The 26,027-nt window shown below is 47.8% G+C and overlaps 9 protein-coding genes across 9 annotated transcripts; 5 read left to right on the forward strand and 4 right to left on the reverse strand.

Moving 5' to 3' along the window:
- Positions 1 to 293: 293 nt before the first annotated feature.
- On the reverse strand, positions 294 to 2,312 carry BDV27DRAFT_134802 (glycosyltransferase family 69 protein). Its single transcript, XM_032068372.1, has one exon. The coding sequence runs from the start codon at positions 2,082 to 2,084 to the stop codon at positions 504 to 506; it is 1,581 nt and encodes a 526-aa protein (XP_031923320.1). The 5' UTR covers positions 2,085 to 2,312; the 3' UTR covers positions 294 to 503.
- A 32-nt stretch (positions 2,313 to 2,344) lies between these two features.
- Positions 2,345 to 3,524, forward strand: BDV27DRAFT_134804 (uncharacterized protein). The gene has a single exon (XM_032068373.1). The coding sequence runs from the start codon at positions 2,755 to 2,757 to the stop codon at positions 3,340 to 3,342; it is 588 nt and encodes a 195-aa protein (XP_031923321.1). The 5' UTR covers positions 2,345 to 2,754; the 3' UTR covers positions 3,343 to 3,524.
- Positions 3,525 to 3,685: 161 nt separating this feature from the next.
- On the reverse strand, positions 3,686 to 4,917 carry BDV27DRAFT_148859 (zinc-binding alcohol dehydrogenase family protein; the record flags this gene model as incomplete). The annotated part of the gene is made up of 4 exons (XM_032070977.1): positions 3,686 to 3,868; positions 3,923 to 4,293; positions 4,355 to 4,699; positions 4,770 to 4,917. The coding sequence occupies 4 exons, from the start codon at positions 4,915 to 4,917 to the stop codon at positions 3,686 to 3,688; spliced, it is 1,047 nt and encodes a 348-aa protein (XP_031923322.1).
- A 4,469-nt stretch (positions 4,918 to 9,386) lies between these two features.
- Positions 9,387 to 12,294, forward strand: mirC (siderochrome-iron transporter MirC). Its single transcript, XM_032068374.1, has 4 exons — positions 9,387 to 9,994; positions 10,061 to 10,191; positions 10,245 to 10,979; positions 11,036 to 12,294. Exons 1-4 carry the CDS (start codon positions 9,774 to 9,776, stop codon positions 11,806 to 11,808), a joined length of 1,860 nt encoding a protein of 619 aa, XP_031923323.1. The 5' UTR covers positions 9,387 to 9,773; the 3' UTR covers positions 11,809 to 12,294.
- A 727-nt stretch (positions 12,295 to 13,021) lies between these two features.
- Positions 13,022 to 14,772, forward strand: cdc42 (Rho family GTPase CDC42). Its single transcript, XM_032076624.1, has 5 exons — positions 13,022 to 13,146; positions 13,369 to 13,748; positions 13,915 to 14,034; positions 14,211 to 14,589; positions 14,651 to 14,772. The coding sequence occupies exons 2-5, from the start codon at positions 13,729 to 13,731 to the stop codon at positions 14,708 to 14,710; spliced, it is 579 nt and encodes a 192-aa protein (XP_031923324.1). The 5' UTR covers positions 13,022 to 13,146; positions 13,369 to 13,728; the 3' UTR covers positions 14,711 to 14,772.
- Positions 14,773 to 16,022: 1,250 nt separating this feature from the next.
- BDV27DRAFT_134810 (agmatinase) lies at positions 16,023 to 17,534 on the reverse strand. Its single transcript, XM_032068375.1, has 3 exons — positions 17,316 to 17,534; positions 17,136 to 17,262; positions 16,023 to 17,082 (listed from the first exon to the last, which is right to left on the reverse strand). Exons 1-3 carry the CDS (start codon positions 17,436 to 17,438, stop codon positions 16,082 to 16,084), a joined length of 1,251 nt encoding a protein of 416 aa, XP_031923325.1. The 5' UTR covers positions 17,439 to 17,534; the 3' UTR covers positions 16,023 to 16,081.
- A 904-nt stretch (positions 17,535 to 18,438) lies between these two features.
- Positions 18,439 to 21,750, forward strand: BDV27DRAFT_148864 (thiolase-like protein; the record flags this gene model as incomplete). The annotated part of the gene is made up of 8 exons (XM_032070978.1): positions 18,439 to 18,534; positions 18,586 to 18,657; positions 18,712 to 18,798; positions 18,848 to 19,114; positions 19,165 to 19,537; positions 20,441 to 20,557; positions 20,658 to 21,293; positions 21,359 to 21,750. 8 exons carry the CDS (start codon positions 18,439 to 18,441, stop codon positions 21,748 to 21,750), a joined length of 2,040 nt encoding a protein of 679 aa, XP_031923326.1.
- A 502-nt stretch (positions 21,751 to 22,252) lies between these two features.
- On the forward strand, positions 22,253 to 24,055 carry BDV27DRAFT_134813 (mRNA guanylyltransferase). The gene has a single exon (XM_032068376.1). It carries the CDS (start codon positions 22,447 to 22,449, stop codon positions 23,692 to 23,694), a length of 1,248 nt encoding a protein of 415 aa, XP_031923327.1. The 5' UTR covers positions 22,253 to 22,446; the 3' UTR covers positions 23,695 to 24,055.
- BDV27DRAFT_43176 (dolichyl-diphosphooligosaccharide--protein glycotransferase subunit OST1) lies at positions 24,040 to 25,937 on the reverse strand. The gene is made up of 3 exons (XM_032076625.1): positions 25,465 to 25,937; positions 24,303 to 25,341; positions 24,040 to 24,247 (listed from the first exon to the last, which is right to left on the reverse strand). The coding sequence occupies exons 1-3, from the start codon at positions 25,800 to 25,802 to the stop codon at positions 24,122 to 24,124; spliced, it is 1,503 nt and encodes a 500-aa protein (XP_031923328.1). The 5' UTR covers positions 25,803 to 25,937; the 3' UTR covers positions 24,040 to 24,121.
- Positions 25,938 to 26,027: the final 90 nt, after the last annotated feature.

A 26,027-nucleotide genomic window follows, 5' to 3' on the forward strand; every position in this document is an offset into this window, starting at 1 on the left:
GAAGAAGATGATGATGAGGATGAAGATGGAGAGGGGGACAAGGAGAGAGAAGGGAGGGGGGGGGGTGTTATAGGAGTAGTCCAAGGCAAGCATCTGTTACTGACCTGCAAACGATCGCATCAGTATACTATTGCTTTAGCCACATGGTGAATGAAGCGACTGACAAATAACCACAGGGGGTCCCTCTGTCAACATCGATCAATGACAATATCAAAGGGAGATAACACAATATCTGTGGTTTAGCAAACATACGAATGATTTTCACGCTCAACCTGTCATGACAATCAACAAGTCTAGTTCAACTTTACATCAGATATTCAATAAATATTCTGGTTATTATGAGGAAAACTGCCGCATTCTATTAGCTTCCAGCCTTTCATTATGTACGTCTCTGATATTTTAAATGTGTTTCACAAGAAGAGAGTGAGTTAGTCATTATACCCCATATTCCAGAAAGAATATTTGCACGTAACTCTCTCTGGCAAAAGATCATATCGCAAGGCTCACGTTGGTACCGGGATACTTTCGAACCCGTCCTGGCCCTCTTTGCGATGTTCAACGATTACTTGGAGCCCTCGTCGTCCACAATAACCGTCATTCCCAGCAATTCGCGTAACCGTCTGGAAAGATCCGCCTCCATCGTCTTTGTTATTCGGCACCCAGACCGTCTCCTCAACAGCCTGACCACGAACTTCTGATCGACGAGGGTTGAACCAAGGCATACCCACAAGACGACTGCCAATGTCATGGATAATAGAGTAGAGTTTCTCAAACCGTCGAGTCGTCCACAACCAAGATAGGGTGCGGCTATCGTATGCCACGCGTACGAAAGGGTTCATGTAGATCCCAGTGTCCACGATCTCATCCCCGCTCGATGGCGGTTTTTCGATGTCGGCATGGATCAGACAGCATTCAGAAGCTTCCCAGAACAAGTCTGGCGCAGAACGAAAACGAACAGGGAATTTTTCTCCTCCCATTTCCACTGCCGGTTTCACACCGCCTTGAAAGAATCGTGCATCGAATGCCACCATTCCTCCCCAGCAACTGCGGACACGCACCGCATCCTTTCCTGCTAATACATCCCGTCGACTCTGCCCTCCTCCTGCGGAGGTAAACCAAGGGAAGAACGGAAGACCCATGCCATAGCCCTGCACATCACGCGTTGCATATGTATCGTAGAACTTGAACGGGTTGGAAAAGTCAATAGCGCACGCTGCCCGGTATTGGGCGATACCGTTGTCATCAACGTTAGTAGAGAACAAGAGCTGAAGAGCATCGATTGGATCGAACAAAACGTCGTTGATGTATAGAAGTTTGTCGTATTGCGTTTCGGATTCTTCCAGCGGCCGTAAGGCTCGGTTCCGGACCTCGGCCAAGTAATCGATACGCTTAGTACGTTTAGAACCCCCAGGAATGGTCACCCTAGGCAGGTTGCTCAAGTCAAAATGCTCTTCAATTATAATAGACTTATTGCTTGAGACCTGTTTTTCCAGGGCTCGTAGCGCACTCTCCCCCTCCGGCCCACTGTCATTCTCGTAGATACTTAGGAAAACGTTATCCTCGCCAAGCAAGTCGATAAGTTGAAGAACAGTAGAGCCCCATTGTCCTTGCGCTAGCTTCCCACCACGATCATATAAGCTAACAGCTATGAACACCTTTTCATTATCAGGGTTCCCCCGGCCAGAGGCGCTTGAATGTGATACGGCTGATCGAAGTGCTGTATAATGGGGCGGAGGTCGGGTATACGAGGGTCGTAGGATTGCAGTGAGGATAAGAAGAGCGAGAATGATACCGACAATGGCATGCAGATAGAAACAGGCCCGACGAAACAGGATGCGTCGCAGACAACTGGGTCGCGCCGAAGCCGAGATCAAGGGCCGGGAGGTTTTGAGACGACGATATCCAGAGTAAGTGGAAGCAAAAATCCGTGATAAGAAGGGCACTCGGCGCAAGAGTCGCCTGGGTCGAGGTGGAACTTGCGACTCAAAGTCGGCCTCGTCTAAGTTGAAGCTCTCCTGAGAGTCAGCAGAGGAACGAGTTTCCAGTTCATATTCGTCGGGATGAAGTAGTCGCGAAGAAGACATGACGAACGATCGTCACATGAACAATAGAAGCATTCGCCTAGCCCATATCTGAGGTAGTTTGGCCGAACAAGAACAGACCCATGCTTCTATCGCCAGGCATCAAAGAAAAGTTAACAATCTAGGCTCTAGGCTGAAGCTATTATCTTCCCAAACGGGGATGGTCTGGCTTATGTCAGCCGATCTAGACCGCCAAGATATTTGCTTAAATGGGTGGTGCGGAGAACAACCAATGAATCACATCATCGACCATTGACTTCGGCGTTCGTAATGCAGGAGATACGAATTGAGACAAAATCCCCCAAGATTGTTTCACTTATATCCATAAACGAAGAAGAAAAGAAAAAAGAAAAAGCCCACATGTCACCGACATGTCCCGTATTCCACTTCCTATTCTCGCCGAACGCGAGTACGTCGGAAACCCCACCGAGCATAGAGTCATGATCAAGTACTGTCTGTACTGGGGGATTGTGGAGCACCACCGTCTAGTGACGTATGCGGAGGTTTATATTCCCTCGTCCTCCTCTTTACCTTTCCCTTGTTTCTCTTCTTATTTTCTAAGTTTCATCTTCGGGTAACGTCTTCTGGGTCACGTTCTCCTCATCATTCCTTCTTACCTCCTGCATTATAAACGTTATCTGGGAGACCAAAAAAAGAAAATATCCCAGCCATTATGTCAACATTTGCCTTTGCCAACTCTAGCGAAAAGGTCCCTGGTAATGGAACCCTTCCTGCCGAGTTCACAATAAAAGCCTCTCCGGGAACGGATATATGGTCGAAACCTCCATCCACGGAAAGATTCAACGCTCCCATCCTATACCAGAGCGTCCCGCTGAATTCATTCAAACGGGCTAGGGTTGCGTTCAATGCCTTTTGGAAAGACAAATACGACCAGGGTGGACTCGTCCTTGTTTTGAACAGCGCAAATGGTCCTCAGAGATGGGTTAAGACGGGTATTGAGCTCACTCATGGTAGAGCCCATTTGAGCACCGTTACGAAAGATAGATTTGCGGACTGGAGTTTACAACCGGTTCCGTCAGGTGGTGGAGCAGCAACGCTGGAAATCGTTAGAGAACCAGACAACAGTCTGTGGATCTACTTAGTTGAAGGTGTGCAGAAGAATCCTCTACGTGAGATTACTTGGTTTTTCGAGGAACAGGACGTCCAAGATCTCTGGGTGGGACTATACGCAGCGAAACCTTCTAACGAGGGTCAGGATCTGGTGGTCAATTTCGGGCACCTAATTATTGACACGGTTTGATCTGGCGGGCAGATAGGCAGACCTGGGTATAATCATTATAGTAATTAGACTCTGTGTGTGAGGTAAATTGCTTATTGAACGATCAATTCGTCAACACTCGGGTATACTGGCAGTGCTATGGACATAGAAGCATGCTAGTGTGGAGATAATATCTGCAATTGTTACCGTCAACTTGTACCAACGTCCTAAAATCAACAGTAGTGAGAATAGAGCCTGCATTTATAGCTAAAGCTACTTCCGTAAGTGCATTAATAGTTGTAACAAAGCCGTTCAAATTTTCCGAAGTCATTTCTAGAGATCAAAGTTGCCCTCAAACTAGTCGAGCTGCGATTGATGCCGTGCTTTATATCTGATAGACAATCTTATATGCTGAGATCTTCCCATCCCTATATTTCTGGAAACCACCAGAAACAGCGTCCAACCCGGAAAGCACCTTTGTAACATTCGGCTTGATCGTGCCCTCCTCAAGCCACGGACCTAGTTTCTCAAACAGTTCACTCGCTAGCCCATTATCTTTTTCAGACGCCTATAGAAGAAATTCAGTATTGGCTGTCACAGCAATCGACTTATGAATACCTACCGGCCAATAGAACGTTCCATATCTGTGTTCCTTGAGAAATGCCGTCCACACCAAGACGTCCGTGACATGGGCGTTCTCGGAGACTCCCTCAGTATTTGCTTTGCCAGGCCGCACCGTGCAGATCCTGCCTTGGCGATCGCCGAACACTTGTGAAGCCGTCGGCGATGAACCTTGATTTCCAACAGTGTCAAAAACATGGTAGATATTGGGGGCAGCTTTTCGGATATCCTCCACCACCTTCTTATCCTTATAATCGAAGACATATTTTGCACCATATGATCGCACTAGTTCTGCATTATGGGGACTACATGTAGTGATTACATCGAACCCATAAAGAGAGGCGATTTGAATAGAGTACAGACCAACGCTGGCTGTTTCACATCAGATAGCGTTAGATGATCGGAATCTTTGAAATGAGAAAGGAAGTCTTACTGCTACCTCCCCATACCAGCACACTTGTACCCTGTGCTTTAGTACGGTCGAGATTGAGACAATCTGGGGAGAATAATGCGAGCCACGCAGTGGCTGCAGCGAGAGGAACTGTGCTAGCATCTTCACGAGAGAGAGTTGTAGGCACTTTGAAAGTAATCCGCTGATCAGCCAAGCAGTACTCGCTGTATGCACCAAGCCCCTTGGTCTCCCCTCCCCAGATCAATGCGGCTACGATATCACCTATGGTCAATCGCGTTACTTCCGCGCCAACTTGAACCACTTCCCCGACAAAGTCACAGCCCAGCACGGTTCCGTCGCCAAAAGCATTGCTGTCAAAAGATTGAACTAAGGGTGGATTAGCCTATGCCCTGCGTAGAATGAAAACAAGAGAGTAGATGAAGCGAAGGGGCCCTACCATCTGTCGGGTTTTGAGCTACATGAGACACTTTGACCAGCACTTGTCCAGGGCCCGGTGACGGGGCAGGAATTGATTCTTTAACCAATTTCGGTGACTGGCCTTCGGGTACGCGGACGACCAGGGATAAGCTGTATTGAGTGGACATTACACAGTTCGCTGGTGTGATGAATATATACAGTGTCAGGCTTAGTCTAGCGGGAATGATCTCTCAATCTGATTTGAATCAGTACACCTGTTGAGGCACACGGAGGACCGAGGGTAAGCATGGTTGAAATACTCCTGCGAGAGCATTGACAATTCGGTTCTTTGGTGACTTATGCCGAAAACACTTTGACCCTTTACATACAAGTGGAAGCGCCGCTAAGGCTTGGCCATGAGAGAACTTATATTGAAGGTACTAGTAACTAGTATTCGAGGGGTGGCCCCACAGATAACTTTAGGGACTATCTTGCTTACCCGACGATGCTTGAATGCGAGCATTTGATTCTGGGGATTATGCTAGGTAGTGGCAGATAGACCTAACATTGAGATCTGTGTCTATACTATATGCTGTCTTTATATATATCGACAAACAACAATACTTGGTTGTATGTGTCAGTAATTGATAACCCCACGAATCAATCGGTACATGTGGAGCCTCTTGGAGGCGGTTGGACTTACTAATTTATAAACTCGAGTAAGTGTAACCGCCAGTATCGGCGGATGGACTTGATCTTAACGTTGAGCAAGCTCATACTACAGTGCTTAGAGAGCAAATTGAAATTATAGCCATTAATCCTTTCCACTCTCCCCTAACATCATACTAGAGTAAGCTGTATGCTAGTCAAAAGAAGGTCACCTTCAGGCTGGTATGTATTATTCTTTTTATTACATTTCTTGTTTTGCGCCTTGGGGCTAATCATGTAAACATGCATATTCCCAGCCTTCGTTGCCGAAGCCGTCGTAGAAAGTGTAGGTAGAAAGTCGTACCTACTTATTCTCTGCCCCTTGCACTATATGATATGAGGAAAGGTTACTCACTTCCAGCTTACGTTTCCTACTGCCACCAGGTGATGGAGCACACCCCCAAGTGTAAGAACTGCAAATCCCATGACCACACTTGCCAATGGGGCCTTAAGGCCTCGTTCCACAACACGAGCAATCTCAGATTATCACATCAGGAGGCGGCTACCTTGACAGCCATTGAGAAACGAAGGCACCGCTTTTTACGATGTTTACAGCAACCCATAAAAGTACGTTATCCTGTATTTCTAATAAGTGTGTCGCTTGGCCAGCTGTTTGAATGCGGGTTGATGCATAACACGTCTCTCTTCATGCGATTGCGCGCTCTAGACTATTTATGAGACCGACAATATTATCCGGGATTATTACGTCGTCGGTAACACACCCCGGCGTTCACTTCAAATCAAACTTCCAACTGGGAGAATGATCGGGATGTAGAGCTTGCTGGTGAGGTGCAGGATGAGAGAATTGCCCTACATCTTTCCAGGATAACATGTTCTCCAGGCCCGAGTCAAACTATATCGACCTGCTTGAAATACTCCAGCGGCCTCATAGCGTTAATTCAAGGCTAGCCAGTGGCATACCCAGTGTTAACAATTTTCTGCCTCCAAGACAGGAGATTGAAGGCTCTGTAAACCCTATCGTTGAAGATTCTGCTTCATCTGCCTTATCAGGTTCCAGCTGGTATGACTCGTCGACAAATTCCGCCAACCAAACATATATTCTGCCTTTTTCCCTAGGCCCGGCGATCTCTTCCAATGTGTCCTCGCTCCTCGAGTCTTTACTACCCGTGACGGATGCCAACAAAGCTCTATTGATCTCATCTTATCTGCGGGAAACAGGGACTTGATGTGAGACCACAGATACTCAAGGCAATTCACAACGCAGAGTATCCACTTCATGGAGTCTGCCTCATTTGTGGCAGCTGGCATGTCCCTCGCCTCGGGATCACGTAGATCAGTGTCAGAATTCAGTAATGTTGGGGCTGTATCAATATACTATTCGACTACTTATAGGTCAGGATCCTAACAAGGTGGGTGTCTCGGTGCTAGCAACTTGCACTTTGCTATGTATCTAAGGGATGATGACTTCGAGAGTGTCCGAGTGAAGGCGTCACTTGAAGGTATGTTCTGACTTCCTTTGGCCTCAACTTTATCTCTCTGTTTGATAGCAAATGAGAAATGTATACTAATTAGTGCCGTCTACAGGGATGCCGGAATCTTTCGAGTGAATAGATGGAATGGGTCGAGTAGAGGCATCGTGAAGTCATGCTTTTGGGTCTTTCCAGTAGAGATATCTAAAATATAGGTGTAATATTTAATACTAAAAGAAGTATCGCTTATATAAACTTCTCTATTTTATTTATTGAAGATAAAGTACTATTATATATTATCTTTAAATATTATAGTACTATAACTTGTGGTTGCTGAGATATTCCAGTAGTAAAAAGGGCTGATTTGTATAGAATATAGAGCTGCGTCGCCAGCTTACATGTGTCGCTCGCTTACCAGTCACGTTATTTGTAGAGTCTAAGGTTTGAAGTAAGATATATTATGATCAAAGCTCAGCCACATGGTCCCACCGAAAACCCGGATATGTGAGAAATCCAAGGATATATAAACGGTTTTATTATGCAGGTCGTACCAAAATTTTCCTTTGCTTTAGCTGTAGTCGAAATCAGGATATTGGGCATGTATCTAGTAGCTTCTATCCAATCCAAAGTATCACTTAGGTATATCTGTAAGACTTCTTCGTGAGTTACAGACACTTCAGGTCTGCGTTCAGACGACATACGTAGTAGCACACGACATGTTTGTAGTAAGCCACATAGTATACGAGTACGGACAACTGGTAGTGCTACCTATAGCTATTGTAATGTAGTAGGAAATGAAAGACTTGGTGGGGGAGGAAACAAAATAAAAAAATAGAATACAAAGTCGATGGACTCTCTGAACCTTATAAATCGATGCTTGCTTAAATTATACCTGACTGCTGTTAACGAAGTTCCACTGTTAGGCAAACATCTTACGTGGAAGCAACAACAATCTACAAATAACCTACTAATTCACTAAAGCCCGTCGAGTTGTTGGGAGGAGCTGTGTGGCCCTGTGGTATTTCCCTTTCCCTTTTTCTTTTGCTTTTTCTTTTTCATTTATTGTTATTATTATTACTATTACTATTATTTATTTCTTTTCGCCCTAACGACCTCAAAATCCGTGTTGACTGGACAGTCAAGACATTAGTTGTGAGAGCAAAGTGGAGATTTTATTTTAACTTCGGCAGAAGGGAAGGAAAAAGAAAACAAGTCCGTTCAGCTCGCGGTACTCGCGGCTTCTGGTGGAAATCGGAACATGATCCATTATCGTGAAGTGACTACGAGGATATTCCCGGTCTATTAGAGTGGTTATTACTCAGACTGACTCATACCAAGAAACCGGTTCTTCTGATGGAGGAGGGGCCGGAAGAGCGAGGAGAAATACGAAAAGCAGAGGTTTTTGGGGGGGGGGGGGATAAAAAAATAATAAAAAAAAATGACATGACATGAGCTGTTTAGTTGGATGATCCTTGAGCGGTATGACCCGAATGTCATCTCCCCCAATCATGAGACTGGACAGTGCGGGCTTTAGGTAGTTCTCTGCGCTGGGAGATCATTCTCATACGTCCAGTATAGTTGAATAGGGGGTTGTATTATATTGCTAACATTCCTGGTTCTTCTCGGCTGTTTTGAATCACTGGGCCTAAGTCGTGCGAACTATTCCTGAAAGACCAATGAAGTCCGACTCGGTATTTCTTGAGTGCTGCAAGGGGGAGAAATGGTGGAGGAGCTTTCATTCCAAGTATGATTCGTCAGCTGACCGTCTCTTTGAGAAAAAGAGACAGGCAAACACAGGCAGAGGAATATTTTATCTGTTGATAATCCTCCATTGATGAAACCTTCCATGGACAATTAAATGCTATCATTGCAATCATTTATCCGACTGATATCCCGATTCAAGGGTAAGGAGCCAACCTATAGGAATCCGTAGCTTCCGTTCGGACCGAACCAGGTGATCTTATCATATCTGATTCTCAAAAGTCTTCTCCACCTGCCTAACATCCCTCACCCTGGTCGCTTTGCCACTTCCTCCCCACTTCTTCATTTTCGGCTGCAATCCAGTTTTCTCCCCCTGATCAGTCTCGAACTTACTTTGGTCCTCTGCGCTTGAATACACAAACAGGGGACAACTGCGTGCGATACTGTACTGCCCCGTGCGCTCACATGTATGACTGAGGGGTCAGTGTGCGCTCGAGTCCGAGGGATAAGCTCTGCCACGACTCCGCCCTCTCGCATGAGGCTTTTCAAATTTATTCAACTATATCGAGTGGAATAATATAGGCATCACTCTACAAGCCCTTCGGTGCATCGGAAGCCACCCTACCATTTTGGGCCTCGGGCGTTAGGCCCATAGGCTAAACCTGTGGCCCATCCCACGTCGGCGTGCATAAGTGCCCCTTGTCGATCGAGTCGATTGGTCTGAAGCACGCCGAGTTTAGAGTCCTGCTTAGAGCTCTGCCCCTTTGTACGATAGATCTGACGATCCGCGTGCCGTCATCCGTATCAGTTACCTAACGAACTTGCGAATCCAATACCCAACCTGACGTCTCACTTAAGTGTTCTTCAATTCGCCCTGGGGTTTTTCTTCTTTTCTTTTTTATCCAAATATTCCTTCCCCTGTTTCGTTTTCGATTCCCCTGAGATACCCTTTTTGACTAGTCGCGCGTTGCTTTTTCTGGATCTGGCTGGCTCAGATCGTCCATATCTTCCTCCGTCAGCTCAAGTATCTCGACTTATATACCAGACCTTTCGAACCCGATTACTTCGATTTTGAAACTTCGAGTGTCGCTACATCATCGCGCTCCCACAGGACGCCACTACCGCCTTGATAATCGTATCTGATAAATGGACATTACTCGCGGTGCTGTTCAGGATTCTTCACTGACGTTCTCGGCTCAGCCGCAATGCCCTTACTTGACGTCCACTCAGGTCCCTCATATGGCACACTTGATCAAATGGAGAGACGTGATCAGCACGAAGGAGAACAACTCCTTCCCGGAGGATACGAAAGCGATGACCATGGCAGTGAGATAACATCGGATGACTCGGTGCAGGAAGGTGTTCGGAAGATTGAAGCCATCAGCTTGACTTGGACAACAAAATCTTTGGTTGTGGCTTACGTCAGGTATGCCCGATATGTATTGTGTAGTTGTTTTGATGAAAGTGAACTGGTCGCACTGACTCGCTGTAGTATATTCCTGATGGCGTTCTGTACTTCCTTAGAGGGCCAGACCACTATGTCACTCTCTGCTTATGCAACCAGTGCATTTAGCAAGCACTCGTTGATTTCGACTGTTCTTGTCGTCCAGAATGTAGTCAATGGTGGGTAGTCTTATACGATGCGGTCTGTTTTCACTCAGCTGACAAGAATGCAGCTGTAATCAAGCCTCCCATGGCTAAGATAGCCGATGTCTTCGGTCGCTTCGAAGCGTTCTGCGTGTGCATCTTGATATATGTTCTCGGTTATATACAAATGGCTGCTTCGACCAATGTCCAGACTTATGCATCGGCTCAGATATTTTATTCCGCCGGTTCGACGGGCTTGCAAATCCTCCAACAAGTATTCATTGCGGACAGTAGTAGCCTTCTCAACAGGGCATTCCTTGCCCTCTTGCCAGAGTTTCCGTTTCTGGTTACAGTTTGGATTGGACCAGCAATAGCTGATGCAGTGATACGCCACTCGTCATGGCGTTGGGGTTACGGGATGTGGTCAATCATTCTGCCTGCGTCGTTTCTCCCGTTAGCGCTGACGTTATTGTTGAATCAACGCAAGGCTAAGAGACTAAATCTCATTAAACAAAAACACGCTCCTCGGGGTAGCTTCCTTGCTGTTGTTCGTCGCACCTGGTACGATCTGGACATGTTTGGTTTGATACTTCTTTCGGCGGCAGTTACATTGATCTTGGTGCCTCTCACACTTGCCGCTAATGCTAAAGACGGTTGGAAGAACGACAGTATCCTGGCAATGATTGCGGTTGGCATAGTTTGTTTAATGGCGTTGCCGTTGTGGGAGACCTCGAAAAGGTTTGCACCCAAACCACTTCTCTCCCTACACCTTCTCAGGCAGCGCACAGCGCTCGCTGGCTGTGCTTTGGCCTTTTGGTACTTTAGTAGGTTACCCCCCGCTATGGCATTTGTGCGTTGCTTTTCTCCTAACATAACCCAGTGGCGTTCTATTTCTCAGTCCAACCGTATCTTTACTCCTATCTTCAAGTGGTCCAAGGGTATGATGTCGCTACGGCTGGTCGTGTGACGCAGACGTTTGCCTTTACGTCGACCATCGCTGCTTTCTCAGTATCCTTATTGATCAAGTACACGCGACGTTATCGCATTTATGTGACCATCGGAAGCGCCATATACATGTTTGGTCTTTTATTGATGATGCTTTACCGCAAAGAAGGGAGCTCATCAACGCTAATTCTTGGGACACAGATTGTGGTGGGTATGGGAGGCGGCCTCCTCAACGTGCCTGTCCAGCTGGGAGTTCAAGCATCTGCTAGCCATCAGGAGGTTGCGGCTGCTACGGCAATGTTTTTAACATCTATGGAGATGGGTGGTGCAGTTGGCGCTGCGATCTCAGGGGCCGTCTGGACGCACAACATTCCGCGGAAGTTGCGGCGTTACCTCCCTGATGAGAATAAGGGGGATGCCAAGGAAATATTTGGGAGATTGGACAAGGCTTTATCTTTCCCTATGGGATCACCGGCTAGAATTGCCATCAACAGGTCTTATCAAGAGACTATGAATAAACTGTTGGTGTTGGCGCTGATCGTGACAATACCGTTGATTCCCTTGAGTCTTTTGATGAAGAATTATAGGTTGGACAAAGTCAGCTCCGAACCAGTGGACGGGCCTAACGGTGACCATCCCATCCCAGACAATGGACAAGGCCTATCGGAGAATGAGTGCGAATCAGAAGGACACTCGAAACAACCATGAAGTGGTCCGAATACTTTCAGTCTCTCCAGCGCCCTCTGATATACATTCAGGGGTTCTGCCAATAAATCTAGCATATGGGACGGTTCCATGATTGTTGTCGGTCATCTTGGACAGGGCATCGGGGCCCCTCCCTACTGCAACAGAAGAACATACCAGACTACGCGAAGCAGTTTGTGCGGTGTTCCATCCGGCCCGATCCTAAATCAAACACTATGTGACGTGTCCATACAAGGTTATGCGCATATGCGCCTACCGCATCTCCGGCTAGAAGCGCCGGGGCGCTGTTTATATGCCATCGGGTATGTGGGCCGACCAGTGTTCTGCTCTCTCATCCCGAGGGTAAGCGGGTTTCAGTATATTGAGTCTCTATATGTCTTCCACATAGAGCCGTACATACTTCAAAGTCAGCGACTACCCTAGAAGTCTCTTAAGGAGTTTATATAGACGTTATGAGATTATGACTAGACTTAGATGAAACGTTTCAACGCACGTGCTTTCTCTTTGATCCTTTCCTTTGTAAGTCCCTAGCTAAAAGAACGCGGATGGCATTACACCTATAGCTCAAACAGGAACATTATGAGAGGGAAAACTAGAAAGGTGGTCTGAAGAGGAATTATGGTAGGGGGCGTCAAACAGCCATATTCCCGATAAATGACAGCAATTAGCAAAAGGTGATATCATCGAGTCATGTAATACAGTGCTTGAAAGGATGGAGTAGGATCCCCTCATACGTGGTACCGTTCATTTACCTTAATGAACGGCGGTATGTTATGTGATGGTTACTAACTGGACTGGTGCATTTACCGCCAGTCGATGATTGGACTGTGACAGTGACACTTCCATGCCTAAGGTTTGAATACAATTATACCTCGAAGTGGTTGTAACTCCTCTTCTTCCCACTTCTCCTAACCCTTCATTCCTGATATAGTTGAGTTGAACCTGTAGTCCCTTGATTGGATCTTCATCCTCTGGGACTTTAACTCTCCTCGGTGGTGGGGTGTTTCGTCTATCATATCACTAGTTACTACTACTCTACCCTCCCAGGTTGTTTTGCCGCGGCCCCTCCATTTCTCCCCCTCCTTTCGCCGTTCCAAATTTCGTCTCATTTCTCGAGACTTCTAAGAGCAGAGAGTAAAGACATTGGGAGGGGAAAAGGAGTTCAAAGTGCTCTTGCGATATCAAGGGCCTTCCCCGGAATTGATCCGTGCGATTTCTCCAAGTTTTTTTTTTTTTTTTTTTTTCTTTTTCTCTCTTCTGCCTCTTCAGGTATATAACTAAAGAGGGAAAAAATAGAAAAGAAGAAAAAGAAAAAGAAAAGAAAAGAAAAGGACCGAAAAGGTTTGTGAAAATCACTGTTTATATCCTTTATAATTCGTGCCTTTTACTTTTGTAGTCATTTTGGCCTTTTTTTTTATTAATTATTATTTCTCAATTCTTGTTCCCAGCAGAATGATTTCTGCCTGTCTGGCAATACACTTCCCAATGAAAACGTGCTAGTCGCAGTGTCTAGACAAATAGGCCGAAGTGAGCTAACGGTGCGGGTTGCCCCATCCATGGCAGCTTTCTTTCTTTCTACCTAAGGTACTCTCCGAACTAGTGCTACGGTCCTATCGCCCTCCACCTCTGCCTCCCACATTGGCTACGTCCACCAACCCTTCACCGTCGACATTCACCGCACCACAACCGCCGTAACTCCTGGCTACTGCCATTCTCATCCAGCGCCTCCTGTAATCCCCCATCTCTCCCTTTTTATATTCTCTCCCCACAACCGTTCAACAACCGGCTCCTCCTCATACCTCTCCCTATTCTCTTCACCGCATCTTCCTCCTTTCATTTCCTCGTCACCTCGGGTCTAGACACCCTTGGAAGATTATCTGCACAGTCACTTTGCAGAGCCTCAGGTAGTTCCAGGTATACAATATGGTTGTCGCCACTATCAAGTACGTTTGCTGGCTCCTTCTTTTGATAAACATTCTCATTGCCTCCCTCCTCCCCTCAGACTTGCCCCCCCCCCCTTTCTGATGCCGCACGTCGGGTCCCTTCTTACCGAGATTGGTTCCTTTATCAATCAGCGGTCTGCTAACTACGGTCATTTCTCTTCGTCAGGTGTGTTGTCGTCGGTGACGGTGCTGTGGGCAAAACATGTCTCCTGATTTCGTACACAACAAACAAGTTCCCCTCGGAATATGTTCCTACCGTTTTCGATAACTATGCTGTCACTGTCATGTAAGTGAACCCGATTGCTTTGAGCCGTGATAGGCGCAACGACTTCCCCGGAGAGTTCGCGCCTGTGATATATCCCGACAGACAGTGGCCTTGATAACGCGTCGTTGGATCCATCGACCGGGTTTCATTACATGTCAATTTCTCGCAATCAATTGACTAACCCGACGCCTTCGTAGGATTGGCGATGAGCCGTACACTCTGGGGCTTTTCGATACTGCTGGTCAGGAGGATTATGACCGTCTTCGTCCCCTTTCATACCCCCAAACCGACGTTTTCTTGGTCTGCTTCTCCGTGACGTCCCCTGCTTCCTTCGAGAACGTGCGCGAAAAATGGTTCCCCGAAGTTCACCACCATTGCCCTGGTGTTCCCTGCCTGATCGTGGGTACCCAAACTGATTTGCGCGACGATTCCGCTGTCCGCGAAAAGCTTTCCCGCCAGAAGATGCAGCCCATTCGTAAGGAAGATGGAGACCGGATGGCCAAGGAACTGGGTGCCGTGAAATATGTCGAATGCTCCGCTCTGACCCAATATAAACTTAAGGATGTTTTTGACGAGGTGAGTCGGGGGAATGCTGCTGGCTGTGCTGCTTGCATTGTATACTGACGGAATGAACTAGGCAATTGTTGCCGCCCTCGAGCCTGCTCCTAAGAAGTCGAAGAAGTGCGTTTTGCTGTAATTGAACACACATCTTTCTAGAGCAGGGTCAGTTTTTCCACCTGTTACCCAGATTGTGTCGCTGATCCATCCTAGCTACATCGCATATTTCAGGAAGATCGAGGTTTTGAAGCGCATAAAACTAAACTATTATGGATATCAAGGGTCACAGCTCATGAGCCGATTACCATCTGTTACCCAATCTCGAGACGATATTTCTAATGATTGCCATCCTCGTATCCTTTCGTTGCCCAATTTATGGCATTCATTGATCCGATATACCCTGGGATATTTTGACCTCCCAACTCTGCCGCGGAGACTATCGACGAACCGAACCGCTTTACCTTCATCTTTCAGCCGGCTTGCCTTTGCCAAATTCTCATTACCCTCTCCTCCTACTGCCTTATCATTTTCTGTCCCTTCCTTCTCTTCCTTTGTCCATCTTCGATTCTCTATTACCACTCATCGTCTCTATCGGCGTTGGAAGTCGAGGCGTCTTGTTTTGGCTGGCTGATGGTATTGATCTGTTTCTTTATATTCGCGATTTGTTGTCACGTCCGCACCTTCTGTCACGTTGCTGTGCCATTTTATTGTTGTCATGTTACAGTCTTGAACTAGATAGCACAGATACATCAGTGACCACCAAGGCTTTGGTACTCACAGACCATGGCGTAATCAGGTCCAATGTAATGAAGATTGTCATTATTGGTCGCATGCTCCAGCCGCCAATAGCCACTATTGTCAGTCTGGAAAAGGGAGCGCGGATGCTATCCATCTCGGACTTTACAATCGGTCCAATGTTTTGACATGTTGTGACTGGTTCGTGAAATCGTTCGAAATCATTTTTTTCAAAGATGTCCGTGCAAATTCTCATATCTATTTTTAAAAGACATGATACTCTCCGCTTACTGCCACCAATGACTCCAGATTACGGGTGCCTGGCGGAACATGTAGGTCTCCAAACAAGTTCTAGTGAAATTAAGCCGACCTTATTCCATCTGTCTGTAACGGGAAACCTCTCAGCTAGGACCTGAACAGGGTACAAAAGCTCAGTGATTTATCCTGAGTTTAAAATGTGCTCGTTATCATCTGTCTGATGATGATGAGTGGAGAGATAAATGGTTTCTTGCTGAACATATGGAATATGGGGGAGGTCCAGATGGAATCAAGGAATGTGTTGTGTTGTGGTGGTGGATATGTAATCGCAATCATCAGTGAATGTGATATTTTTGTCTATATCTTACTGACCCATTTGACTAGGTGAATGACTGCTTGTAGTGCCCAATGATAGTTTCTCCAATATGATTCATCATACATTTAGTATTTTATTCATCCCTGACTACACCTGTTTGCACATCAAACGTAAGTCATTTATAGCGTCATAGTATCTGGTTTACAGCTCGTCTTTGCCTTCTTTCTTCGCTTCTCCCTCCTTGGCAGACGTTTCGATCTCCTCTTCCTTGCGTCCATACCATCCTCCCAATTCTTCGCCAGCTCCTGCCTTGACCATGCTAGTGATGATCTCAAAGGCTACCTGGGCAGCCGCAAGAGCGGTGGTCTCTCCCTTGTTGTCATAGCTTGGCGATACCTCGACGATGTCCGCGCCGACAATGTTCAACTTCTCAATGCCACGCATGATCCGGATGAACTCACGGGTGGTCCAGCCGCCAGGTTCGGGGGTACCGGTCCCGGGGGCAGTCGCGGGGTCAAGCACGTCGATGTCCACCGACAGATACACGGGTTGCTCCGAATCCAGACCGATGCGCTCAATAATCTTATCCACGATGCCCATGGGGCCTAGGTCGTCAATGTCGTCAGCATGAATGCGCATGAATCCCTGCTCGGGGCCTGGGTTGGTGTAGTCGCTATCAGTGACACCCGTCAAACGGGTGCGCAGACCGGCATGAGCAGAGGTCGAGTTGCAAATGAGGCCCTCCCGACTCGCCTTGTGGAAGAAACTGCCGTGGTTAAATGCCGACTGCTCTGATGTCCAGTATGCCGAGTAGCGAACGGGGTTCCAGGTGTCCAGGTGCGCATCGAAGTGCAGCACTGTGATGGGCTTCTGGTAGATTTGATACAGGGCACGGAGAGCTGGTAGCGCAACACTGTGATCACCTCCCAGGGTGACCAGCTTCGCCTTCCCAGCAGAGATGCCCTTAGTGCCGTACTTGGAGTCGGCAGGGGTATTGGGAGGTCGTGAGCCTAGCTCAAGGAAAGCTTCATACATTTGGCGCTCCGCTACGCCATTGTCGAAGGGAATGATAGGTATATCCCCACAGTCCTTGACGGTAGCCCATGAGCTGTAGGGATTGATGCCTGCACGGGTGTTGTAGGCTGTACCAGCCATCTGGCGGGCACTGGCAGCACGAATGGCACGGGGACCAAAACGAGCTCCTGGAGGAGGAAGTTAACCTCTGCGATTTACGGGAGCAAGTCGGAGTGCATACCTGGTCTGTAACTGACAGCAGTATCGAAGGGGGCTCCGATGACGGCGATATCATATCGCTCATCTGGTTCGATTAGACATTTGACGGGTTTTAAATGCGCAAAGCTAGCAATTCCAGAAAATGTCCACTGGGATTTATCAGTTAGGTCTACAACCGTGTATGATAGCGCCACATGTGTACCTCTTGATCCCATTTCTTCAATAGCTCCTCACGCAAGTGCTCGGGAACCACTTCAGTGTCGTCGTGATGGGCGTGAGATAAGGCAGTGCCGGCCAGAGCCAGCAACCCCAGGGTATATTTCATTATGAATTGTAAGGTGCCACGGGGCAGAACAAAACAGGTCGAGGGAGTTATTTGAAAAATACAGAAGAGAGGAAATGAATCTGGGGAAGGTTGTTTAGTAGTTATAGGCGCATAGATAGTATGGAGATTGTTGAAAGCGTTATCGATAGGAACGACCACCGTCCATTCATTTGGCGCCGAAAAGTGGGCCTTGGGGCCTCAGGCGCGCGGACTATCGTGCGGACTTTCCCTTCTCGTCACTTTTCTTTTAGTTCCAACGTCCGTCGCTCGCTCTTCCTCTTTTCGTCCTCCGCATTTATATTGGTCCGACCTGCGATAGTTGGCTTGATCCATAGATTGTAGAATCTAATCGAAGCCGATCATATTCGAATCTCGTGTTTAGAAGCTCAGGATGCCATGCGTCGTGTTGTCGTGACGGGTTTAGGAGCTGTTACTCCATTGGGAGTAGGTAAGTTGTTCTATATTTTTGCTATACAGATGTCCAAGTACACTGTTCTATACAATCCCTTTTTGGTCCGCGGTTATTTCCAAGCTTGTTCTTCTGTCGTGATTCTTCAGTGTCTACTTGAAAGTCTCGCTCGAAATGTCTCCACTTCCGATATTCCGAAAGGGGAAAGTCTTGGATACCGGGTCAAATCGTCATGGACATTCCTAGTTAGGAAGTTAGAAGGAGCCAACCTGCAGTCCACACGATTAATAAATCCTTGTGCTTAATATGCGCATATCGCTAAATTACATTCACTCTAGGTATCCGTCGTACATGGGAACGTCTCTTAGATGGTCACTGCGGCATTGTTAATGTCAACCATCGCGATTCCAGGTTCGCGGACTTACCATGTCAGATCGCCGCCCCAGTGCCGAATGGCAAGAGGCAGAATGGTGGCTGGACTGCCTCAGAATGGCTAAGTAAGGATGTATGTGCAGCGTCTCTTGCTTATCTACATTTGCATGGTTTTGAAGAGAAGGGCAGGTCTGATGCCATTAACAGGAAGAGCGTAAGATGGCGCGTTTCGCCCAGTATGCTTTGGCTGCCTCAGAAGAAGCTCTTGAAGATGCAGGTTGGAAGCCCACTTCGTTTGAACACAGAGAATCTACGGTAGACGTTCGCAAGATATCATGTAACTCAACAATGCTAATGACCGTGTAGGGCATCTGTCTCGGATCCGGAATTGGCAACTTCGATGAGATCTATGATACCGTCGTGGCATATGAAAAAGGAGTATGTCGTAAACGAGTTTTGTATCGCCAATACATCTATATTAACTCCTTCTAGGGCTACAGAAAGGTGTCTCCTTTATTTGTCCCGAAGCTCCTCATCAATCTCGGCGCTGGCCATATCTCCATGAAGTATGGATTGATGGTATGTCTAGTCATAAACAGCGACTTTACCACTGCTAATGGTTCGACAGGGTCCAAACCATGCGGCTACAACCGCATGCACCACTGGGGCACATTCCATTGGTGATGCTGCTCGCTTTATCGCATGTGGTGATGCGGACGTGATGTTAGCAGGCGGTGCCGAATCCTGCATCCATCCGCTAGCTGTTGGAGGCTTTGCCCGGGCGCGGAGCCTCGCAACGAGCTATAATGACGCTCCTGAGAAGGCGTCCAGACCTTTCGATGCGGATCGCGAAGGGTTCGTGGTCGGCGAGGGCGCGGCAATAGTTATTTTAGAGGTACTTGTCATCACATCCTACATTGACTCGCAGCACTAACTTGCAGTTAGGAGCTAGAGCATGCAAAGGCAAGAGGTGCACGTATCTACGCCGAGTTGAGAGGCTATGGCTGTTCGGGTGATGCACATCATATAACAGCGCCCAAAGAAAATGGGGAAGGGGCCTTCATGGCAATGAGAAAAGCTCTAAAGAACGCTGGCATTTCACCGTCTATGGTTGACTACATTAATGCACACGCCACTTCGACTGTAGTCGGAGATGCGGCAGAAAACGCCGCGATCAAGGCACTCCTTCTAGGCCCTGAAGGAAAGCGAAATGCCCGGGATGTAAATATTAGTAGCACCAAGGGCGCTGTGGGTCACTTATTGGGCGGCGCTGGCGCCGTAGAGGCCTTGTTCACCATCCTTGCTATTCATGAGGTAAGTATGACTATCTGTGCCGTGGAAATACTCTAATTTGCTGTATCAGAATAAAATGCCTCCTACGATTAACTTGGAGCGTCTCGCCATCGGATTCGACTGCAACTACGCCCCGAAGCAGACTCAAGAGCGCCGGATAGATGTGGCACTGACCAACAGTTTCGGCTTTGGAGGGACCAACAGTACTCTCTGCTTTTCCAGGCTATAGAAAGCACTTACTGAGCATTCGATTTGGATAATTGCAAGCTATACTGCATGTAGAACAAACACATACTTGTACACTAAGGTAATAGAAATATCAGTTTATGGAAACTATAAATAACCTACTCCCTGGTGCTAGAGGTAACTTGCGCTGGTCTTAAACTCGACTGCGATACAAACTTTCCAGACGTCAGACCGTGGGTCTAGTATGACTTGATATAAAGGACGGGTTTCATTGTCTAATTGTTGCGGCAAGAACATCAATAGCTATGAAGAAGCAGTAGAAGGCTATTCCTTACTAAAGTACGCTGCCACTAAACCAAGGCTCTGTATGGTCATTATCCTCTCGAACTATCATAAATTTTCAACCTCGAAAATTGGACTCCTATTATCCTGGCAACCAACACGTGACATCTAAATGCGGAGCAGCCCCGGACTCACCTCGACTATATCACGCGTACCTCAAACTTCACGACAAAGCAGCGTTCTGCCCTTCAATACCTTATTAAACCATTCCACTCGTTTACTATCACTATATTTTCCTTTACTACAAGAGTTGATCCACTTTCTTGGTTGTTGGTGGGTTGAGCATGGCTACCAACGGTGAGACCAAAGGTAGATACCACTAAGTCCTCCTCGGGCCGAACTTAAGTGGTTACAATATATAGAATGATTCATGCTAATATTATGTTTTTTTCTATTATAGGGCCGTCGTCTGGCAGCTTAGTCGATGCGTCCGGGTACAAGTTCTCTGAAAAAGACACCAAGCCCGGCAAGATTAGGTTGAAGAAGTCAGCTAAGTTAGGCAAGAAGAAGGGTGATGGTGTGTTTACCCCATTCTACTAGGCTTTCATCTTAATTTGCCGGGGTGTGAGAGAAGGGGCTGCGGGTTGTATATTTGCTAATAGTTTGACCGCGTGAAGATGCGCCCGACTCCCCCGGTTCATCACCTATTCTCCCTGAGATCGACGAGAAGACTATGGCTGCTTTTCCTACGGGCAAACCACGAGAAGAGGATCACTTAGAAGCGGTCATATGTAAGACTTGCAAGAGGCCGGTCCTCAAACAGAACGCTGTGGAACATATTCGGGGTTGTATTCGGGCGAAGCAGGAGAAGGCGAGGCGAAAGAAGGAAGCGCGCGATGCGGCTAACCGGGCCAAGGCGGGTGATAAGGATGGTGACGAGGATGCCGCGGGCGGCGATGGCGATGATTCCATGAAGGGTCAGAAGAGCGCTAAGAAGAGCGCCGTTAAGGGAATGGCGGAGGATGGGACGAAGAAGGGAAAGAAGCGCAAGGCGGAGGGAGAAGACGATAAGGACAAGGAGCCTAAAAAGAAGAAGAAAAAGGAAGAACCCAAGCCCAAGGTGCCGAAACCGAAAGGACCCGTTGATGTTGAGAAACAGTGCGGTGTTACTCTGCCAAATGGTGCTCAGTGTGCGAGATCTTTGACCTGTAAGAGTCATTCCATGGGCGCGAAGCGAGCAGTGCCTGGTCGTTCATTGCCGTACGATATGTTGCTTCAGGCATATCAGAAGAAGAATCAGGCTCGCCAGCAAAGTGAGTATTGCCCGTATAGCTGGAAGATACGTTTCCGGATAGAGCTAATCGGTCTTGCTTTTCAGAGGCTGCAATTGATGCCAATGCTCCTCTGCAGGACGATATGGACAACAACGGCCCTGTCGACTCGGATGAAGAGAAAGATGCTGTGATGGCAGCTATCACTCGCTCTCACCCACAGCCCATCATCACTCACACTCTGATCTCGACCAAGAAAAAATATCAATATGTCCGCATTAAAGAGATGCTATCCCACGCTCTGGGTGGTGCGCGCGGTGGTGGACTCTTTTCAACCGGCGATAGCAATACCACTTCCAATGACGGAAACCTCTTCGCTCCTGTGGACGACGTGGTCATGCCATCTCCGGTTATTGCAAGCGCAGATAACACAACGGATGTGGACAATACGACTTCAGCACCAGCCGCCAAGAAACTTTCAATATCGGCGAGCTCGTAGATACACATGCATGCTGGTGTTTTGCGTTGATCTAAGGACCAGCGATGAGTGATGATCCTTTCTTTCCACTACTTGGGTATGACTGCCACATCGTGGAGTCTCGAACGGCGTTCAGGAAACTACGGACTGGGTCTAATTCGGATTTTTTTTTTTTTTTGTGATGATATGATACCCCGGAGTCTATTGCATGTACCACTGACGATGCTGAGTGTAAATTAGTCAGATGTTTTTATACTTCTCTATATCTCGATAGACACTGTCCTTGTTTTAAATATTTGAGTATTCACGATGTCTGAATATTTGCCAATAGTATTGGACCCATTTTTGCTCAAAGATATCAAACACAATTGTACATCTTGTAGATTGTCATGAGAGGAATGTCCTACAGCTAGTACCCCGAAAGGGATAATGATTCCTGCCTGAGGCCACAACAAGCTATCACCAACCGCGGCGGGATAAAGACGGGTTTAGCTCCATTTGCGCCCACCGATCTTTTGAAGGCGGAACACATGCAGCTCGCCCTTCAGAGCACCCCACCATCGCTGCGACATTCAGGTCTACTGGGGAAGCTATAGCTTCTGCGCCTACGGGCGGAGGTCTTGATCTGCTTGCGCTGGACTGCCAACAACTATACACTTTTTACCTACACCTCCATCTGCGCCACGCATTCCCTAAATACAATCGAACCCTTTCACAATGTCCAACTCCGTTCCTGATCTCGATGCTGTCGGGATCAAGGCAGAGCCCGAACTAGCAGACCAATTCCGCCGTGAAGTCGCGACTCTCCTTGGCCGCAACAACCTCAACTTTCCCGGCGCACAGCCCGTCAGTTTCTCCAACAAGCATCTCCTCGAGCTCCAACGGCAAGACTACTATGTCTGCGAGAAAACAGATGGCATCCGTTGTCTGATGTACTTTGCCCGTGGCGATCCAGACTCAGAGACACCCGAAATTCATTACCTAATTGACCGCAAGAATGATTACCGTTACGTGCCGGGCTTGCATTTCCCGCTCCCCAATGATGAAAGTTTCCAGTCATACCACGTAGACACCCTGGTTGACGGCGAGTTGGTGAACGATACATATGAGGATGGAACGCAGCAACTCAAATACCTCGTTTTCGATTGTCTGGTTCTGGACGGGCAGAGCCTGATGCATCGCACGCTGGACAAACGACTTGCGTATTTCAAAGAGAAGGTCCTCAAGCCATATAATGCTCTCTACCAACGCTTTCCCGAGGAGAAACAACATCGCGTTTTCGCGGTTGAAGACAAATCTACCCAGTTCAGCTACGGTATCGAAATGATGTTCCGAGAGATCATTCCCAAGGTCAAGAAAATCCACGGTAATGACGGTCTCATCTTTACCTGTCGCAGTACACCCTACCGCATCGGAACGGACGAGCACATTCTCAAGTGGAAGCCTCCGGCCGAGAATACCATTGATTTCCGCATGCGTTTGGAGTTTCCGGTCCTGGAGCCTGATACAGATGATGAGGCTGATGGTATTTCCGAGCCATATACGGATTACGATGCTATGCCTATTTTTCATCTATTTGTGATGCTTAATTCCAACGAGTACCGGCACTTCGCGGAGATGTTTGTCACCCCACCCGAATGGGAGGAGCTTAAGGCTCTGGGGCTTCCCCTCGATGATACCATCGTCGAATGCTTCAAGGATGAACACAATCGCTGGCGCTATCACCGTCTCCGAGACGATAAGGCTGATGCGAATCACATCTCTACCGTTGAGAAAGTCCTTGAAAGTATCCAGGACCGTGTGACGGAGGAAGATCTTATCCGCGCTGCGCCGGCGATCAAGGCAGCATGGAAGAAGCGCCAGGCTCAGATGGCTTCGGAGGACGAAGAGCGGAAACGAAGGGCAAGACAAGCGCCGCCACAAGCAAACGGGAACGGGGTGAAAAGGAAATTCGAGGATTCATAGTTTCCTTCTGGTTTTCTTTGAACAAACCTACTTGTTGGGTAGTATTTGACTTGGCTTCGGTTCGGGATTGCGAGGAGTCTGGCGTTGATCTCTGCTTCTTTCATGCATGAACTGGAGGGGAGCTGTCTGTCGGCAAGCTTAAAATGGGGCCTGGGGATTATTGTACAAGTGTACTGCTTTCTATGATGCTATGCGCTCTTGCTATTCCACTGTTCTCTGGATATATTGTATCGCACAATATCCAGCTAGATCTTGATCATTCAAATGCGGTATAACTCGTTTTCTGGTATCGATCAAGCTCCTGTTTCACGTACAGGACTTCGAAGCGTGATACATTCAAATCTCAAAGTTTGATTTTCATTGAAGGAAACAGCTACATTGCTCAGGTATAAAAAACTGGATACAACAATGTTACATCATACACTCTCTATCGTTTCTTGATGCTCACGTCAATGTTCCCAATCGCCCATGCGGCGGCGAACACAGTCAGCAATCCAGTGGTGATGGTCACGGGCTTGCGCATCCCATCCCAGAAGGAATAATCATAGGTAACCTGTTAGAGATTAGCATTTCGTCTAGTGGAGCATAATATAACGTTGTATACTTACCACCAACTGAGAATCACGAGCCTCATCGGACAAATTCTCTACCGTCAGGGTCAATGCGGTACGTCCCAATGTGTCCATGAAGGTCTTGTGGGGAGACACGTGAGACTTGATCTGATCGGCAGGGGGAAGACCATTGTTGGAGGAAGTCTCGATCGCCTCGTACCGGACATTACGGGCACCTTCGGGAAGAATGATCCGAACAACGACCTTCTCATACTGAACACCTTCAGGCACCTTGGGTCCCTCGATGAACGGAACCTTGAGCACATATGAATCGGCACCGGCAACCCGGCGAAGGAAGGTAGAAAGCTCGTTGTTCCAACCAATACGGAAGCTGTAGTTCCAGCCACCGAAGACGGGAAAGCGGGGGCGAAGTTCTAAAGATGCATCACGCTTGGGAGGCTTGCCAGGGCGATAGCGGCTCGTGGAGACATTACCGATGTCATCAATGAAGTAGGGGTCCACCGAGCCAGGCTTCAGCGGATACTTAAGTTCACGGATGGCGGAAGAAGGCAGTTGCTGGAAGTTAGAGAGTGTCCACTCGACGCGCGAGAATTGATTCACGAGGTTGGAGCCGTTATTGCGAAGCCAGTAGCGCTCTTCTGTCGCCAGGTTTCCACCCCAGTGAGATACCTCCAAGTCTCTTTCCAGCAGCGAGGCTGTAATTACTGGCTTGGTAAACTCATAACGGATGGTAATCGGGTAGGCAGTGCCGGGGGTGACCTCGGCCGTGTCATAAGGGCCGTAAGTGTAAGTAGTGCCTTGACGCTCAGGATCAGAGCCTGACTTGAGACCAGAGGTAGTGGTGTAGTCAGGAACATTGGTGCTAGGAAGCTTCAGTTTCGTCTTCTGGGTCACAGTTGGGTAGGCTGAGTGGATATAGGCAGAAAACGAGTAAGTGAGGTACTGTTTATCAGCCTGGTTGATAGCGGCAGGGCGCGGGCTTAGGGAGGAGAGGAGGTAGTAAGAAATTCCCAAAGTAACCTGCGATTTGGGTGCAAGTGGTTCGGGGAGGTCAATGACGAAGTACTTGGTGTCGCTGTGAGAAAAGCAATCCATAAGTATTAGCTTATATGCTGCAAATAGTGTTACCAGATTAAGTAACCGTGGCTTCGTCATCACAATGATAACTGGCCACTGGTAGCTTCAATAGCGTACTCACCTGGGTGAATCGACAGACAATACGCCCACATCGAAAGGCCCCTTCTCCGGCGCCTTTCTATCTCTAACTTCCAACCCTCCGACCTTGTCGAATACCTCCGATGGGAAGGCCAAGTAGTAGGTGCTCTGCGGTGCTTTATCGACGTTCTCTACCACCACGTTGACAGTCTCCCGAGCATAACCTTTCTCCAAGTTGGTATTCCGGACCAAGTTTACATTTTTGAATGCCTGGGGAGGTTGGAAGGAGGAATGGGTCCCCGCTGAGGATTCGGCGCATACTATGCTGCTGCTTGACAGGAGGAACCCGCAGAGCGCGGTGAATGCTGTAATCGGCCTCATTGTGACGATGGGCGGGCGTGCAACTGACCGCGCCTAGGACACAATGTCTCTCACCAGGAGATAGTCCTAAAAAGAAGAAGGAATGTAAATATATGGAACGAATTGAACAGGGGGGAAAGGGAAGGTAGCGCGGCGAGATTGCTGAGGTGTCCCGATGCTGCGTAGATTCCGGTGACCGCTGCGGCCAAAGACGCTATCCTCTCTTATCGCCGATAAGTCCTACGT

The sequence above is a fragment of the Aspergillus caelatus genome (genome assembly GCF_009193585.1).
Source record: "Aspergillus caelatus strain CBS 763.97 unplaced genomic scaffold BDV27scaffold_221, whole genome shotgun sequence".
Lineage (NCBI taxonomy): Eukaryota > Fungi > Ascomycota > Eurotiomycetes > Eurotiales > Aspergillaceae > Aspergillus > Aspergillus caelatus.

Bases quoted from the DNA above. Each gene is read 5' to 3' on its own strand.
- BDV27DRAFT_43176 (XM_032076625.1), bottom strand. From the start codon at position 25,802: ATGAGGCCGATTACAGCATTCACCGCGCTCTGCGGGTTCCTCCTGTCA. The intron at 25,342-25,464 runs GTGAGTACGCTA...CTTTTCTCACAG, and splicing joins TTGTCTGTCGATTCACCCAG to CGACACCAAGTACTTCGTCA. The intron at 24,248-24,302 runs GTAAGTATACAA...AATCTCTAACAG, and splicing joins CTCGTGATTCTCAGTTGGTG to GTTACCTATGATTATTCCTT.
- BDV27DRAFT_134813 (XM_032068376.1), top strand. From the start codon at position 22,447: ATGTCCAACTCCGTTCCTGATCTCGATGCTGTCGGGATCAAGGCAGAG.
- cdc42 (XM_032076624.1), top strand. From the start codon at position 13,729: ATGGTTGTCGCCACTATCAA. The intron at 13,749-13,914 runs GTACGTTTGCTG...TCTCTTCGTCAG, and splicing joins ATGGTTGTCGCCACTATCAA to GTGTGTTGTCGTCGGTGACG. The intron at 14,590-14,650 runs GTGAGTCGGGGG...GGAATGAACTAG, and splicing joins TTAAGGATGTTTTTGACGAG to GCAATTGTTGCCGCCCTCGA.
- mirC (XM_032068374.1), top strand. From the start codon at position 9,774: ATGCCCTTACTTGACGTCCACTCAGGTCCCTCATATGGCACACTTGAT. The intron at 9,995-10,060 runs GTATGCCCGATA...GACTCGCTGTAG, and splicing joins TTGGTTGTGGCTTACGTCAG to TATATTCCTGATGGCGTTCT. The intron at 10,980-11,035 runs GTAGGTTACCCC...AACATAACCCAG, and splicing joins TTTGGCCTTTTGGTACTTTA to TGGCGTTCTATTTCTCAGTC.
- BDV27DRAFT_134804 (XM_032068373.1), top strand. From the start codon at position 2,755: ATGTCAACATTTGCCTTTGCCAACTCTAGCGAAAAGGTCCCTGGTAAT.
- BDV27DRAFT_134810 (XM_032068375.1), bottom strand. From the start codon at position 17,438: ATGAAATATACCCTGGGGTTGCTGGCTCTGGCCGGCACTGCCTTATCT. The intron at 17,263-17,315 runs GTACACATGTGG...GATAAATCCCAG, and splicing joins TGAAGAAATGGGATCAAGAG to TGGACATTTTCTGGAATTGC. The intron at 17,083-17,135 runs GTATGCACTCCG...TTCCTCCTCCAG, and splicing joins TGCTGTCAGTTACAGACCAG to GAGCTCGTTTTGGTCCCCGT.
- BDV27DRAFT_134802 (XM_032068372.1), bottom strand. From the start codon at position 2,084: ATGTCTTCTTCGCGACTACTTCATCCCGACGAATATGAACTGGAAACT.